This window comes from Typopeltis vanoorti, chromosome 2 (genome assembly GCF_054136105.1).
Source record: "Typopeltis vanoorti isolate ZY-2024b chromosome 2, IOZ_Tvanoo_1.0, whole genome shotgun sequence".
NCBI lineage: Eukaryota > Metazoa > Arthropoda > Arachnida > Uropygi > Thelyphonidae > Typopeltis > Typopeltis vanoorti.
In genome coordinates this window covers 158,173,155-158,191,991 of record NC_143550.1, presented here as the reverse complement: position 1 = coordinate 158,191,991, position 18,837 = coordinate 158,173,155, and the positions used below count along the sequence as shown (strand labels likewise).

General features: G+C 36.4%; 1 protein-coding gene across 1 annotated transcript in view; it reads right to left on the bottom strand.

Moving 5' to 3' along the window:
- Positions 1-18,837, bottom strand: part of LOC150109564 (protein Obscurin-like) — a 1,271,613-nt gene that overhangs the window by 667,179 nt on the left and 585,597 nt on the right. Inside the window, exon 46 of the mRNA XM_090402667.1 lies at positions 12,970-13,075. Within this exon, the coding sequence (XP_090258793.1) occupies positions 12,970-13,075 (106 nt within the window). The remainder of the gene's footprint in view (positions 1-12,969; positions 13,076-18,837) is intronic.

The following is an 18,837-nucleotide window of genomic DNA, read 5'->3' as shown; positions in this document are numbered from 1 at the left end:
GTATACTTATACATTCACTTCTTCTTTCATCATCAGCCTTTCTCACTATGTCCTCCTGACCCTCCATTCCCCTATTTTCATGTCTCTCTTGCACTCCTTTTCTCTCATTCTCTTCACATGTGCTGCTCATCCAGTCAATCAATTCAATCCTTCTTCTCTGCCACATTATTTCTACTTGCTCAGATTCATTTTCCATGATCATTACTCTCCTTCCAATGGCCTCTCCAGATGAATAACTCACACTAAAACCATTCAAGAGCAGTCCATCACTCTTGTACAGTTACATTCATAATTTAAACTCATTCCATACATTCAGAAGCTGCACTCCTTTCACTTCACACATTTCTGCTAACATAACATTCATGATCTTTGCTCTCCACCTGAACTCATCACTGTCATACCAGGGCAACACACTGACAACTTTCTTTTCACACTATTATTTTCCAACCAAGTCATTCATTCCTACTACAACTACTAACTATTTTGCTTGCTTACTCCTCATATTTAATACTTCAATTGCTCTACTTCCAGGAAAACAAACCTTGGACATTTTCACATTCACCAAACCTCTAATAATCAAATCTCCATACAATGGCACTCATGAGTCATTACTCTTTCATATTGTCCCCATTCATACTAGTGTTCTTTACTCTTCATATACATCTTTAAATTTTTTTGTTTCACTTTGCATTTGCTTCATTTCTTGCCTCATCTTCAACAAACATGTTGTTGTTATTATTATTATTATTATTTTGCAAACCTCCATGAAGTCAACACTCATTATGGAAAGCCCATTCAACCAATAACATGCCCCTATCATAATGAACTTAGAAGTTATTTACACTCCCTGAATTCACAGTGCACTCTGGCAATGTATTCCACTTGCCAACAACTCTCCATATAAAAAATCGACTCCTCGCACACTTCTTCACCACATCTTTATACAACTTCCACGGAGTTGCCTCTCATTCTTTCCATCTTAACATTCACGCTTTTTATAATTTCTTCTGTATTAATCTGGTCTAATCCTTTAACTAATTTGAAGGTCTCTATTATATCTCCTCTTTCCCAGCACTCCAGAGCCCTGATATCATTTTGGTCATTCATCTTTGAATTTTCTCTCTCTAGTGTTTCCACATCACATTTGCTCAAAACCAGGCAACCAAATTTGAGCACAATAGTCCATGTATGGTCTTAGATACAGGCATCAATATCTCCTTATCCTTATATGTCAATGTACTTATTATCATAGCAGCAATACAATGTTGCACTCTTTGTAATGCTTGCAATGTGCCCTCAGAACTTTAATCAACTATCTACCATTATCCTAAGATCCAGAATCTCATCCAATTCCTGAAGTACAGCTCCACCAATACAGTATGTAGTCTTATATCTCTGCATACTCCAAAGTGTAACACCTTGCATTTATTAATATGAAAACTACAACTTCCACTCATATGTCCAAGCTAAATGTCTATTCAAATCTTCCTGTGGAGAATTCACATCAGCAATACTATATAAGTAAAGTGGATATTAGATCCAGCATTATTTTAGTAAATAAATTAGTAAATCAGCAATACTCCTAATAATTCTACCTAACTTTGCATCATCAGCAAACATATGAAGATCCCCAGTCAATCCACATGAAATATAATTAACAAATAAGTTAAACAGTAGGGGTCCAAAACCAGAACCCTGATGCATGCCACTGGTCACCTTCCTTTTCTGAGATACTGCTCTATTATACATAACTTGCTGGTATCGTTCAGAAAGCCAATCTTCAATCCATCAAACCAACCTGTTAGCTAATTCCATCTTCTGCAGTTTATACAGCAATCTGTGATGAGGTAATCCATCAAATGCCTTTGCAAAATCCAAGAAAATCACTGTATATGACTCTCCCTTATCCAACATATTCATCACTTTATCACCAAAATGTAAGCAGATTGCTGAAGCAAGACCTGTCCTTCACAAATCCATGCTGACCATCATAAGGAATCTTAAGTTCATCACCCAACCCTGTATTCTACTCCTAACCAATTTTTCCAACACTTTGATGACAACTGCATATAAACAGACTAGTCTATAACTGGAAACTTTTGTACTAAAACCACGCTTGTGGATAGATATTATTTTGCCTTCTTTCCCCTCCTTAGGAACCTTCCCCACTGCATGACTTTCATTAAAAAACCAAGTAAAAGATATGGCTACCTCTTTTGCACATTCTTTAAAAATACGTGGCAATATGACATCCAATCCCACCCAAGCAACACTTGATGCACATCTGATTCTTGCATCTTTAATCCTCCCATTCTTGCCTCCCTTCTACATGTTGCGTTAATGAACTCTTTAACTATCCACCAGTGTCAACCTGCCATAACAATTTTTCTTTTGCTTGTCACATAATGGAAAAATTCCCTTGCATTAGTTTTGAAATGACTGGCCAATTTCCTTTCATATTCTACTTTTTCCTTTTTAAAAATGCTTATTACTTTTTTGGCCTGCAATTTATATTCTTCATGTATCTGTTCACTACAAACTGTCATGTACCATCTCCATAACAGCTTCTTTTGTAACACTGCTTGCTTGATTTCACTGTTCATCCATCTTACTCCTACTCTATTTATTCACTTACCTCTTGGTATGCAATAATGCATGGCTTGTGTTGGATACTATTTCCCATGCACTGAACACCTTTTCTGCACAATCCATCAGCCTAATGTATCGATGCTAGTTGAATATGGAGTTTCTCATAATTACCCAACTTATAGTTCCACATATAGACCTTCTTGATTACAACTCTTTCCTGTTTGACTACCTTGCAAACCAATACCTCATTATCAACAAATCCACCACTGTTGAAAGTTTATTTTTCACTTGGTTAAAGTATAATAAATTTAGTTTAATCCTTTATCCAAGTGTGAGCAAACAAAGTTTGCGCCTGAAAGTATCTTCAGGACTGGGGTAAGGTGGTACAACACCAGGACACTCCTTGCAAAGGTGGAGCAAGCTACCAACACTCCTACCTCAATATCTCCCATAATGCAAAACACATCTCCTTGTGGATATGTCTAATGTTATGCATTAAGGGAATGGCAACAACCCAGACTAGTTTCGACCTTTATTGAGGTCTCTTCAGTCGGAGCCAGGCCCAAGTGGAGATACCAGGCAGAAGCATTAGAAGGTCATCTCTACCTATAGGAGTTGCCAAATTTTGTGCCACCCTTTTTAATAAATTACTCTGGATCTAGAGAAAGACTAAATTTATTATACTCTAACCAAGTGAAAAATAAACTTTCAACATCTTTCTCTAAATCCAGAGTAATTTATTAAAAAGGGTGGCACACCATTTGGCAACTCCTATAGGTAGAGATGACCTGCTAATGCTTCTGCCTGGTATCTCCACTTGGGCCTTGGCTCCCACTGAAGAGACCTCAATAAAGGTCGAAACTAGTCTGGGTTGTGGCCCTTCCCTTAATGCATAACATTAGACATAAAGGTCGAAACTAGTCTGGGTTGTGGCCCTTCCCTTAATGCATAACATTAGACATATCCACAAGGAGATGTGTTCTGCATTATGGGATATACTGAGATAGGAGTGTTGGTAGCTTGCTCCACCTTTGCAAGGAGTGCCCTGGTGTTGTACCACCTTACCCCAGTCCTGAAGATACTTTCAAGCACAAACTTTGTTTGCTCACACTTGGATAAAGGATCAAACTAAATTTATTATAAATCCACCACTGATAAACCTTGTGTTGTTTCCATGCTTTAGATAATTATCCTGTAGAAACTCAAAAAATTCACTCTCCATGTTCAATGCCTGTTCCTTTTTTTGGTACCTGCAATTTATATTCTTCATGCATCTGTTCACTACTAACTGTCACGTACTATCTCCATAACAGCTTGTTTTGTAACACTGCACACCATACACTATCTTCTTTTTTTTGTCAAATTTTACAACAAGTGCACTGCACATTTCTGGCCTATAACAGCTTCCTATAAGATATACTATTATACTGATCTCAACTTCACACTCTATTGGAGGAGATATACTGGAGGAAGTATGGAAGACAAGAGATCTGGGGTTGATGATTGATAGAAACCTGAAATTCAAGGGACATATTGCAAAGGTGGTGAAGGTAACACAAAGGATTACTGCAATAATGAGAAGGACGCTGACCTGCAAAGATAAAAGAGTTATCATTCCATTGTATAAGACCCTGATCAGACCACACTTAGACTATTGTTCTCAGATTTGGTCCCAGGATTTGAAGGGGATAAATTAACTGTGGAAAGGGTACAGAGGAGGATAACAAAGACAGTTTCAGGACTATACAATGTTAGTTATGAGGATCAGCTGAGGGAATGTGGACTGCAGAGTTTGGTAGATAGATGAAGAAGAGGTGATAGGATTAAGACTTTTAAACTGTTGAGAGATGGTTACAGGGTAGACACTGGGGAGTTCTTTCGCTCAGTTGAACAGCAGGAAGGAGTGATGACAAGGAGGCCATCCATGGAAGTTACGAAAGGAAACTGTGAGCAAGAGGGTGAGAAGTGGTTTCTTTGCGTGGAGGGTGGTTGAACCGTGGAATGCATTGCCTGATGGAGTGGTGAGAGCGAGAACAGTCAATGAATTTAAGGAGTGGTATGATAGTTTTTTGATATAGATATACAATCATTATGATTCAGATTGGGACAATGGAGCAAGGCCTTCACGCTTTCCTTGAACAAACGTTCCAACCTATAACGGGATCTATGTAAGAGGCGAGTCCTGGACCAAAGGATGTATCATGCTTTGGTCCAATTCTGCATCAAAGGATGTATCCTTATCATCGTATAAAGTTTACTATGGAAATAGAAGAAAACAACCAGTTATCTTTTTTAGATGTTCTCCTCATCCGGTCACCTTCAAATATTCTTACATCTACAGTATATAGAAAACCAACGTTCACAGGTCGTTATATTCTTAAAGAATCAGCTCATCATCCATGTCAAAAAACAGGAATTATAAAATGCCTCATCAGAAGAGCAAAAACTAATTGTTCTACCTTTGATTATCTATAGAAAAAACTTTTTATTATCCAACAACACATGAAACTCAATGGCTTTTCTGAAAAAAGTACTCAACATCTTCTCAATTCTTATAATCCTCCACAAAACAACAAAGTTTCAATACGTTGAGTGCCAATTCCTTATATCTCCGGTATTTCAGAACCTATCACAAGAATTTTAAAGAAATATATGATTTAACAGCTACTTATTCACCTATTAACAAATTGTCTTCTCATTTTCCTTCTCCTAAAGACAAACACTCAACTTTATCTCTTCCTGGAGTTGATCAAATTCCGTGCAACTGTGATCTATTCCTATTTTGGACAGACTGGATGTTCTCTTGAAAAAAGAATCCAAGAACATCAATCCTTCATTCTTCACAACAAACCTGAAAAGTCTGGATTGGCTCAGCATGGGATTGAAACTGACCACAACATCCTTTGGTCCAGGACTCGCCTCTTACATAGATCCTGTTATAGGTTTAAGCGTTTCTTCAAGGAAAGCGTGGAAGCCTTTCTCCATCGTCCCAACCTTAATCGTAATGACTGTATATCTATATCAAAAATCTGGGGAAGTCTAATCAAGATTACTCATTAATTTTTTTTTTTTAATCATGTCTCTACTTCAAAATATTCCATTTCATACTTAGTGATATAACATCACGTGGCTTGTTCAATTTTAAACGATCTATTGTTAATATTCTAGCTTGTATTTTATAACTGTTCTTGCAATACCGCTGAGGATGGTCTGCTATTTACAGACCGAAATATCTGGTTAATTAAATATCTTTCTTGTGTTTATGTGCATATATATCTTTCAGTCTTATGTCACAAGTATCCTTAAAACAGCAAATTCTTATCCTTCATGGGAAAATGCTATCAAAATAATCGGTAAATTAGGAAAACTTTCAGTTATACAAGGTAGGTTACGAGCGAAGATCAATTTCTTAAAAAAATGCTGCAACAACAAGATTATTCCCAATTTCGCTAGGATTAAAGAAACAATAAAATCTCCTGTAGCTCATAATATTAACCGGAAAACCAGTTTATCTCTAATCTGTAACCAACTTAAAGCTGCTAAACGTGACCTAGCTATTCACAGTCATCTTATTTCTGATCTTCGCACTTATATTTCCACAAATTTGGATCCACGTCTTTCTCACATAGTTCTAAATGTGGCTAAACGTTCTACTCAATGCTTATAATAAACTACGTCAACATCTAAACCGTAAATATGAAGCTCTTTCATCTAGACAATCCAAGCCCTTCATAACTCCAGATAATTGGATTGTCAATATATCCGGACGTCCTTTAACTGAAAACGAAACCCTCATCCTATCAAAAGGACATGATTTTTCTATTGTTCCTAATAAGATACTATATCTAAATTTTCTAGTTAACATTGAACGAAATCTTGGTCATCTATCTAGTGATAAAGCTAATGCTCTTCGCCTAGAAGTCGCTTCTGCTCTACTAACGGCCAAACTTCCTCCTTCCAACACATCTCCTTCTGAAATGAAATCTTTACAGTTCTTGAGAAAAAATAATCACCTCATTATCACCAAAGCTGACAAGGGAAAAGCAACTGTAGTTATGGACTCAGCAAATTACAGAAGAAAACTTTCTCTTTTGCTTCGAGATTGCACCACATATCAAGAAACTGATTATAATCCAACGAACAGACAACTAAAGAAATTAAATTCTCTCTTAGATGAAGTCATCAGTTTAGATAAAGACACAATTGAAAGACTTAAAACTCATTTTGCAAGACCTCCTAGATTTTATGTTCTTCCAAAGATTCATAAGACTGACTATCCTCTCCGACCAATAGTAGATTGTACTGATTCTCCTACTTACGGTATAGCCAAATATTTAGCTAAATTATTGAAATCTTACATTGGCAACTCTAATTCTTTTTTAAAGAGCTCTTCACATTTCTTGGAAAAATTAAAAAATGTCTCATTACAACCTACAGATCTTATGGTTAGCTTTGATATAGAATCTTTATAAACCAATGTACCTCTCAAGGAAATTTTAAAATTACTTGCTGACATCTTTCCTGAAGACATTATAAAACTGTTCAATTTCGTAATACATTCTGGATATTTCATAAGTCAAAATAAATTTTACAGCCATGTAGAAGGAATGGCCATGGGAAGTCCTCTTTCTCCTGCTTTAGCCAACTTTTATTTAGAACATTTAGAAAAAGTTCTCTTCTCATCTATTTTCCCTCAACCATCCTTTTGGGTAAGATATATAGTTGACATCTTTACTATTTGTCCACATAGCAAAAACTCTTTACCTTTTTTTTTTAAACAGTATCAATTCCTTGCATCGTATAAAGTTTACTATGGAAATAGAAGAAAACAACCAGTTATCTTTTTTAGACGTTCTCCTCATCTGGTCACCTTCAAATATTCTTACATCTACAGTATACAGGAAACCAACGTTCACAGGGCGTTATATTCTTAAAGAATCAGCCCATCATCCATGTCAAAAAAAACAGGAATTATAAAATGCCTCATCAGAAGAGCAAAAACTAATTGTTCTACCTTTGATTATCTACAGAAAAAACTATTTATCATCCAACAACACATGAAACTCAATGGCTTTTCTGAAAAAAGTACTCAACATCTTCTCAATTCTTATAATCCTTCACAAAACAACAAAGTTTCAATACGTCGAGTGCCAATTCCTTATATCTCCGGTATTTCAGAACCTATCACGAGAATTTTAAAGAAATATATGATTTAACAGCTACTTATTCACCTATTAACAAATTGTCTTCTCATTTTCCTTCTCCTAAAGACAAACACTCAACTTTATCTCTTCCTGGAGTTGATCAAATTCCGTGCAACTGTGATCTATTCCTATTTTGGACAGACTGGATGTTCTCTTGAAAAAAGAATCAAAGAACATCAATCCTCCATTCTTCACAACAAACCTGAAAAGTCTGGATTGGCTCAGCATGGGATTGAAACTGACCACAACATCCTTTGGTCCAGGACTTGCCTCTTACATAGATCCTGTTATAGGTTTAAGCGTTTCTTCAAGGAAAGCGTGGAGGCCTTTCTCCATCGTCCCAACCTGAATCGTAATGACTGTATATCTATATCAAAAATCTGGGGAAGTCTAATCAAGATTACTCATTAATTTTTTTTTTTTAATCATGTCTCTACTTCAAAATATTCTGTTTCATACTTAGTGATATAACATCACGCGGCTTGTTCTATTTTAAACGATCTATTGTTAATATTCTAGCTTGTATTTTATAACTGTTCTTGTAATACCGCTGAGGATGGTCTGCTATTTACAGACTGAAATATCTGGTTAATTAAATATCTTTCTTGTGTTTATGTGCATTTATCATTCAGTCTTATGTCACAAGTATCCTTAAAACAGCAAAGTTAATGATTGCAGACGAACTGTGTCTGCAAAGAGTGGAAGTTGATAGTGCATGCACAGATTTTGAATCTGTGTGTTGTGAAGTTGAAATAATCAGGCTAGTATATCTGATAGGATGCTGTTTTAGGTCAGCGAGTGCAGAGAATACTGATTGTGACTGACTGGGAGCCAGATCCAGAAGTGTTTCGGTCAGGCTCCCACTGATAAGGCCTCAATAAAGGTTGAAACCAGTCTGGGTAGTAACCCTCCCACTGATGAGATCTCAATGAAGGTCGAAACTGCTCTGGGTAGTGACCATTCCCATAATGCATAGCATTATACATGTCTGTAAGGATATGTCCTGACCTTCGCATTATGGGATACTAAGGCAAGTGATGTGAAGTCATTAGCTTCTATATATGAGTTGCCCAGTGCTGAAATTACTTCAGTTGCAAACTTTATTTCTTACAGTTGGATAAAGGATTAAATCAAGAATATATGATTTCTTGGCACCTTTAACTTAAAGCAAGTGATTATAAGAAGCTCTGTAGTCAGTTAGCATCAGTACATTGGGTAGATGAGTTGAGCAAAAAAGATGTTGAATGAATGAAATCTCACCAGGCATTATCTGACAAAAGCAACATATAACTGCATGCCAAAGGTTAAGCGAGTAAATAGAGTAAGAGTAAAATGGATGAACAGTGAAATTAAGCAAGCTGTGCTGGAAAAGAAAATGTTATGGAGGAGGTACAAGACAGATGGTGGTGATCAGATCCATGAAGAGTATAAAGTGCAGGCTAGAAAGGTGATGAGCATGGTAAAGAAAGAAAAGGTGCAGTATGAAAGGAGATTGGCTAGTCAGGCCAAGATTAACCTTGATGGTCATGGTTAACTCAAGGGAATTTTTATGCTATATGGCAAGCAAGTGACAGAATAATTATGGCAAGTTAACCCTGGTGGATAGTAATGGCAGCAGAATAACAGCTGCAGATATATAGTGGATATAGTGGAATTACTGAATGAGCACTTTATCAGCATATATCATACTGCTGTAAATGATGCCATGCAATATATAGAAGAGAATTGGAAGTGAAAAAAATCAGAGGGGTATCAGATGTTGCTTGGGTTAGATGTTAATAAGGCTGTGAGAATAGATGACATATCACCACATATTCTTAAGGAATGTGCACCACAGTTGGCTATGCCATTCACCTCGTTATTTAATGAAAGTCTTGCAGTGGGCAGGGTGCCAAAGGAATGGAAAGAAGGCAAAATAGTACCACTCTATAAGCATGGTTTTAGATCAGTCTGTATAAGTGCGGTTGTAGTCAATGTGTTGGAGAGATTGGTAAAGAATAGAATAGAGGATTGGATTGAGGGACATCACATTTTTTATAATGGTCAGCTTGGATATGTAAAGGGTATGTCCTGTTTTAGCAATTTACTTGCATGTTGTGATAAGGTAACAAGTGTGTTAGATAAGGGAGAATCGTAAATAGTGAATATATCTGTTCGCAAATATACTCAAAATCCCTTTGACCTAATAAAAAGGCAGAATGCTGATGAAACTTCATCAGCATTCTATCTGTTAAAATGCAATTATCCTCCTCTAACAACAAATGGTGTTAAACTGCATTATTCGGGGTTTCCAATTGTGAGTCTTTTGAATTTATATCCAATGGTATTTTATCAGAGATTCTAAGCCTTTGTCTTTTGCTTAAAACTGCAATAGTACAATTACTTTGGAAAAATAACAAATTCAAACAAAAAGAAAGTATGCACATGTTATCTAGCAGTATTTGTGTGTGTGTGCATGTGTGGTGATAATTTTGGTATGGGGGGGAGTTAGTCATTAAAGGCGAATTAATTCTGTTATAAAAATTTTGGAAATAAAATTTCATTTTGACGCATGCACCTACACGTTTCAAAAGATAAACTGTAGGGAAAATATCGCTACTTCAAAACTGCCACATGATATCGAAATTACCCGAAAATATGTACATAACAATTGACTTCATAACTGCCATTTATTTTGATTTGTAGTGAGTGATTAGAGGGGAAACCAAGAAAGTTGAAATGCAAAAACATACAGATTACATTATAAAAATTATGCATTACATGATATGATTCAAGATTTACGTATGATAACTAACCTTCGAACTAAGATTATGAATAAAATAGGAAACTTAATTTGGAACAGATGGAGGCTGTATTCATTTTTAGATTCAGATTTTCATGAATTTATAAAATAATTGTTTGACAAAAATAATTATCTTCAATCAATTTCTTGGAGAATTTTAAAATGTATTGGCAATTAAAATAATTAGCAAAAAAAATTGATAGTGACATTGATCTTCCAAAGTGATACAATATGAAGTGAAGAAAGTATGAAAGGATTTCTTATTTTACGCTGGCATTAAAAACTATAATTATATGATAAAAACAAGCAGCAAAATGAATATAACTCATAGGTATTTAGTCTGACATAACTTAGATCCCGGTTACTGAGCAAACGGCAAGCAACTGCATTTCTTGCTGTAGGCCACAGAACATAGCTACTATGTACACCAGGTAATGTAGTTAAGCGTTCTTTTCAGCTTGAAGGATTATCGCACCTTGTAATGGACATGACGGTCAAACTACACTTCTTATCCATGTTCTTTCAGCAGGTGGACAGAATATTATCCAGGTTTGTTGGACATGTATATACATCCAACAAAGAAATGGTATGCTTTTTTCATGTATGTAAGCATACATGAAATTTTTGGAATACAGAATTCCTGTTAGTTTTATATTCTAAGGAAAAAACAATGTATTTCAAATGGAAGCGGGAAGCCTCACAAATTTTTCAGCGGCCTCTAGTTTTTATATTATGAATTTAATATTTAAAAATAAGTATTTTATTTTGCAACTATAACTACGCTGTTTTTTATTGTTCTTTGTGAGGAGTAAGGTTTTAAAATGAGGCCCCTAGCAAGTGAGGCCCCCAGCTTGTGCCTCATGTGTCTAATGTAAATGCGACCCTGGAGAGTTTGACAGCAGTGGATGATGATGATGAGTGAGGAAAGACTATGAGTGGAGAAGAGGTATATGGAGAATTAAGTAAACACGATGTTAATAAAACTGATATTTTATGATATTTGATTTGATGATATTTTGAAGTAATGTGCAAGGGAGTTGACATCTGCCTTGACATATTTGTTTAATATGAGTCTTATGTTGGGTCAAATTGCAAAGGAGTGGAAGGAAGGCAAGATTGCACAGCTTCATAAAGGAGATGACAGAATTCAAGCATCAAATTATAGGCCAATCTGTGGGTCAAGTGTTGTGATTAAAGTGTTGAAGAGGGTGATGAGAATCACAATACAGAATTGTGTTGACAGAATTGTGAAGACAATGGTATTATCTTTGATGGACAGCATGGATTTGCAAAAGGGAGGTCATGTTTTAGTAATCTATTTACTTATTACAATAAGATGACAGCAGAATTGGACGTGAGAGGTGGATACACAGTAGTATACTTAGACTTTGCAAAGGCTTATCATAGATTACTGCATGATAAGTTGGCAATCCAACTAAATTGGATGGAGCTGGATATTAGCCTAGTGCATTGGATTCGAGAGTGTTTGTCTGACAGGCATCAACAAGTTGTGTATAGGAGAGCAATATCCCAGAAGAGGAAAGTACCTACTGGTGTGACCTCAGGGATCTGAAAAGGCTATTGTTGTTTAACCTATATGCTAATGATATTGGGAAAAATTTGAATGGAGATATTCAGTTGTTTTGCAGATGATGCAAAGTTGGGACAAATTATGAGAAGTAGAACAGATGTTGTGATCTTACAAGACTTGAATAGACTGAGTGAATGGACATGGGAGGCATACCCAGTACAATTTTGCAAAATGTAAGATTTTAAAATTTGGAAAACAAAGATGGGATGTAAAATTTACTCTTGGTAGAGATATATTGTTGAAGGTGGAAGAAATAAGAGATCTTGGGGATGATGGCGGATAAGGATCAAAAATTAAGAGGACATATTGCCAAAATTGTGAGGACAACACAATGAATTCTGGACATGATATGAAGGACACTAACTTGTAGAAGTAAGGAGATTCTGGTTGCACTGTATAAGGCTCTGATTAGGCCACACATGGACTACTGTGCACAGATTTGGTCAACTGATTTTCAAAAGGCTGAAGAGATGTTGGAGAGGATCCAGAGGCAATTGACTAAAATAGTTTCTGATCTCTGGAATGTTGAATATGAAGAAGGGCTGAGATGAAGCAATTTGAAGAGTCTAGTGGATAAGAGGAATAGGGATGATATGATAGAGACAATAAAATGGATTTGTGAAACAGGTTATTTGTGAATGATTGGAATGCATTGCCTGAGAGTGGTGTCTGCAGAAAATTTGAAAGTGCTTAAGACACAGTATGATAAGCTGTATGTGACAAAAGGTTCATCCTAGATGAGTCTGTGATTCCATGGGATCTTAGGAAAATAATATATTTTTTTGTTTTACAGAAATACATACCAAAAAACTTCTGGATCTGGAACACCATTGACCTTTACTTCAAATATGGTTTCTTCTTCAGCCCATGTTTCAATATCACTGAGACCTTTTTCAAAACTAGGTTTAACTGTAAGAATTCAGAAAGAAACATTCCTGTTTACATCATCTATGTTTTTTTTAAAAAAATAGCAATAAATATGTCATTCAAATTATTGAAATTAAATGAGAAATGAAAACAGTCACTTATAAATGACATTTAATAAATGAAAATCCACTTATAAATATGATGTATGTATGGTGGATATATAAATAATTAGCTTAATCATTCAATTTGGAAGAATAAATTATAGAGGTAGTAAGTTGACTTCAATACAGAAAACTTGTAGAAACCACAATAATAATAATTATTATTGTTATTATTAATGCTGGGGTGCTTAAGGGTCAAAGCTGTATAACTGACAGGAGACCTCCACATAGCCTTTAAAGGAATGCGGAGAACCGACCAGGGCTTCTGACCTAATGTCCAATCCTCACCTTCTCATGGTGCACCCTGTTGGGTATCTACTTGGATACTGAATGAACGAGGATGGGCTGGCAATTTGAGATTTAGCCGACCAAATTGTATTCTTATTGGTTAAACCAAAATGAAAAATGATGGTACGACATGACAAAATTTCATGACGGCTGGGGCTTCGCCCGGTTAAACAAGGCCCCCGTTGTTTTCGCCAGGGAACCAGGGCGAACAGCGAAAAGTCAGCTACTGGAACAAATCTGAAAACAAACCCCAACTCAACATCACCAGAGTTAAAGATCAGTACTATCAACATATGGAGCCTGAATAGCAAAGAAATGGAGCTAGCTGAGGAATTAGATAAGTACCATATCGACATAATAGGGGTGACTGAAACAAAAAAGACCAAAACTGGTGAGATCTTTATGAGCAATAAATACAAAATGTTATATTCAGGCAATGACAATCAAGGAAAAGAAGGAGTAGCCATAGTATTCAACACAAAATACGAGGCTAATCTTCTTGAATGGCAGGCAGTCTCAAGTAGAGTGATGTGGGCAAATATGAGAATGGGGAACTGGACAATGAGACTTATTTGTGCCTATGGTCCCACAGAAGGTTCTACTAAGGTAGAAGTGGAGGAATTTTTTGAGGCTTTTGAAAAAGCAACTGACACAATGAAAAAGGAAAAGTTGGTCCTTGTTGGGGATCTAAATAGCAGAGTAGGAAATGATTATGAGACATACAAAAATATTTTGGGAAAATTTGGAGAAAAGAGCAAAGCTAATAATAATCGCAAATATCTGTTGGATTTCTGCTCAGGACATGGACTGGTTATTCTAACACCATGTTCCAACATAAAAATGTGCACAAATTCACATAGAGAGAAGAGGCAAGGAATAAGAAAAGTCTCATTGACTATGTTATTGTTCATAGTGATGTTTTCTCCCTGGTGCAGGACACCAGAGTGTACAGAGGATTTAAAAGTGGAAGTGATCAGTCTTGAGCAAGATAAAATTGAATTTCATATTGAAAAGAATAACATGTAAGAAAGTTTTAAAGCGAATAAAAGTTGAGCAGCTCTCAGATGTGAACTGTAGACCAAAATACACAAAGATTATTGAAGAAAAAATGAAACAGTTTGAGAACAGGAATCAAACCTTGAAGATTCAGTGGCAAACTCTGAAGAAAACATTGATTGATTCTGCCAGAGAGGCATGTGGTGAGGTTGTCTACAAGGATAAAAAAATCAGAACTCCCTGGTGGACACAGAAAGTTAAAGAGGCAGTGAAGGAAAAGAAGAAAGCATATCAAAAGTTCCTGTCAAATAAGTCAGCTTGTGCTCTTAGAGAATACAGAGACAAATGCAAGAATGCTAAACGCTGTGTAAAAGTAGCTAAACAAAAGTCATGGGAGAATTTTGGCAAGAATATAGAACATAAATATGAAGAAGGTGGCAAAATATTCTGGAGGCTGTTAAAGAAGCTTAGGAATGGAGGAAAGAGTGCTGTAAAAGGAATTAGAAATGATAAAGGTGACATGAAAACTGGAGAAAAAGATATCCTTGAAGTATGGAGTAATTACTTTGAAAAACTGCTAATTGAAACAAGCAGTGATGACAGCACAGTGGTAAAAAAACACTGACCAGGCATGCAGTCAGGAAACCATATCCATACTTGAAGTAGAAAAGCCATTAAAGGCTTGAAATGTGGAAAGGCAGCAGGAGTAGATGATATTCGACCAGAAATGCTGAAGTATGGTGGTATAAGAGTCTTACAGTGGCTGCACTGCATAGTTCAGAAAGCCTGGACAGAGGGATGAATTCCCGATGATTGGAGTAGAGCTCTCATTAGTACCCATATATAAGAAGGGAAATAAAACTGAATGTGAGAATTACAGAGGTATTTCCCTACTGAGTGTTCCTGGCAAGATCTATGCAAGTATACTTGAGAAACGGTTGAGAAGAATTTTAGAAAAAAAGTTTGGTGAAGAACAAGCAGGATTCAGGCCAAATAGAGGCTGTCAGGATCAGATCTTCACTTTACGACAAATAGTTGAGAAAGCATGGGAATATAACAGAGATCTGTATTTAAGTTTTGTCGATTTGGAAAAGGCATATGACAAGGTGCCAAGAGAGAAGCTATTCAATATGCTACAGTTATATGGTGTCAATGGGACATTATATCAAGCAATACTTAGTCTTTATTTGAGTTGTAAGTCAGCAGTTAGAATTGAAGGAAGTACAGGAAGATGGTTTAATGTTAAATCTGGTGTGAGACAAGGATGTACATTATCCCCTCTGTTATTCATTATCTATATGGATCACAATATGAAGGAAAGTGGTATTAAACATGATATCAAATTTGGAAATGTTAATGTCAGCTCTTTGCTTTATGCGGATGATGGTATACTTCTAAATAAATCTGCTACAAGTCTGCAGGATTCTCTGACTAAATTGAGTAGCTGTTGTAATAGATATGGTATGAAAGTCAGCAATAAAAAGACAAAGACAATGAAAATAGGCAGAATCATTGAAAATGTCAGCTGTGTTGTGAATGGAGAACCTGTGGAACAAGTGAAACATTTCAGCTACTTAGGCACGATTTTTACTGAAGATGGTAAATTAAATATAGAAATAGACAACAGAATCAGCAAAGCTGGTATGATAGGAAGTCAACTGAATAAATTCATATGGAATAAGAGAGAAATTAGCTGTATACAAGACAGTGTTCAAACCAGTTTTAACTTATGGATCTGAGAGCAGGGTCAGAAGTAAAATACTTGATCAAAGACTAGAGACCACAGATATGAGAGTCCTGAGAAAGATTAGAGGTGTGAACAGATGGCATCAATGGCAGTATCATATTAAAAATGAGGATATTAGGAAAGAACTTGACATTGTCTGCATCCAGGAATGCGTTAGCAGAGCTAATCTCAGGTGGTATGGTAACTTAAACAAAATGGGCGAAGAAAGATTAGCAAAACAAGTGTTCTCTGCCAGGTTGGCAGCAAAATGACTCAGAGGAAGACCTAGATATAGGTGGATGGATACAAGTGTTCTCTGCCAGGTTGGCAGCAAAATGACCCAGAGGAAGACCAAGATATAGGTGGATGGATACGGTACAAAGTGCCTTAGACGATAGAAATATAAGATCTGATAATGTTGGAGTCTTGACAAGTAACAGACTGATTCGGAGGAAAATTGTAGATAGGAAGTTAGTAATGATGTAATTTTTTTTCATGTAGTACTATCATATCGTGTACACCCCTTGAGGGTACATAGCAAGAATTTGATGATGATGATGATGATGATGATTGATGCATCCTCCATGGAGTTGGTAGACTCATCGTGGGAGGTTCATTCAACTGACAACATATTTATCGTATCGAATCTTAAAATTCTTAACATTCCTAGCATTAACAAAAGTTTCTTAATGTGATCAATTCACCAACAATTCTCTATGTAAAAAATCTACTCCTAACACCTCTCTTAACCACACTTTTACATAACTTGAAGGACCTCTAGTTCTTTCCCTCTCACATTCTATTCTTTTTTATAATCCCATCAGGATTCTGATAAAATCCTCTCACTAACTTAAATGTCTCTATCATATCATCTCTTTTCCTCCTTCTACAGCCAGCATTCCAAAGTCCTCATAATTGTCTTAATTACATCCTCTGGACCCTCCCCAATCTGCACATCACATTGAAAACCAGGTGAAATTCTGAGCACAACAGTGAAAGTGTGGTTTGACCAGTGACGTATAAAGTGGCACAACTACTTCCTAATCCTTAAATTTTAGAGTACTTCATATCATAGCAGCACTATGATGTACCTTTGCAACACTAGCAATATTATTATTATTATTATTATTTGACACCTCCACGGAGTCCAAAGACTCATCAAGTGAGGGCACCTGCTCTACAGCTCTGTCTCCGCCACTCAATACTCCAGTTGACCACTACTACACCAACGCCATCTACTGCCGACCACCACTAGAATTAAACGTGCAGACAGACTTATGTGTTCGTCGAACATGTTGTTTATTTTTTAACAGTATATATTAGAACACAGAAACTAAGTAAATAATTAATTTATTAACTTATTGCTGATATTTCGCTGGTGTTATAACCAGCATCTTCAGAGCACAAAAACACAGTTTGTCACAATACGCGAGACTATAACATGGTGTAATCAATGGACTAGTCAAACAAAATTGTAGCAGCAACACAAAGACTAGAGTTCTGATTTTTGGCGCCCTCTATCTGAAAAAAAAAAAAAAAACTGTAGCTATCACATAAGACTAGAGTCCTTAAAAAAAAAAAAAAAAACTAGTTTTTTCTTAAGATGACTGTCTCCCAGATCTTAGGCAAGTTAATACAGCCATATTTGTTGAGATTGGGAGTGTGTTTCAGGGCTTCTGTCGCCTCTAAGAACAATCTCTCTGACTTGTAAGAGCTTCTGTGTAGTACTTTTGTGTAGTACTTTTGTGTTTTTCCAGTTGATCCTGTGTGCAGGGGTATCGAGAGCATGGTCTGCTAGGCCCGACTTGCCATAGTGATAATTCAGGACGTATCTTTTTTGTTCGCTGATGCGGATGTTCACAGTTCTTTCTGTTTGACCGTAGTAGGCTTGATTACATGAGCAGGGTACTTGGTAGACTCCTGGATGTGATAAAGGGAGAATGCTGTCCTTGGGTGAGCGGATAAGGGTTGCTAATTTGCTACATGGTCTGAATGTAGTGCGTAGTTTATGTTTAGATTATTCTTGAAATATTCTTGAAATGCTCTCGAATTGCAATCCAGAAATGGAAATAAAAGTTAGAATTGAAACGGCAAGAAAAAAATTTTCTCTTGATGAAATCAACACTGTGTAACCGCAGTTTAAACTTAGAGCTTAGAGTACGCATGGTTAAATGCTATGTATGGTCTGTACTGCTGTACGGTGTAGAAACTTGGACCTTGAAGACAACATCAATAAAAAGACTTGAAGCCTCTGAGATGTGGTTATATAGATGAATGTTAAAAATCCCATGGACAGCAAAAACGTCCAATCAGGAAGTACTGGAACAAATGGGGAAATCACGTGAACTTTTAGATACCATAAAAAGAAGGAAAACTGCATATCTTGGTCACCTACTTCGTAATGAAAAATATAAGATACTTCAATTGATTATAAAAGGGAAGATAAATGGAAGAAGAGGACAAAGAAGACGAAGAAAATCTTGGCTGGCAGATATCAGACAGTGGACTGGTATGAACTCTGAGAGACTGCTCAAAATAGCTCAGAATCGCTCAAAATTTGCCAAGGTGGTCGCTGACCTCCGACAGGAGATGGCACTCAAAGAAGAAGAATCCACTCACCCAAGGACAGCATT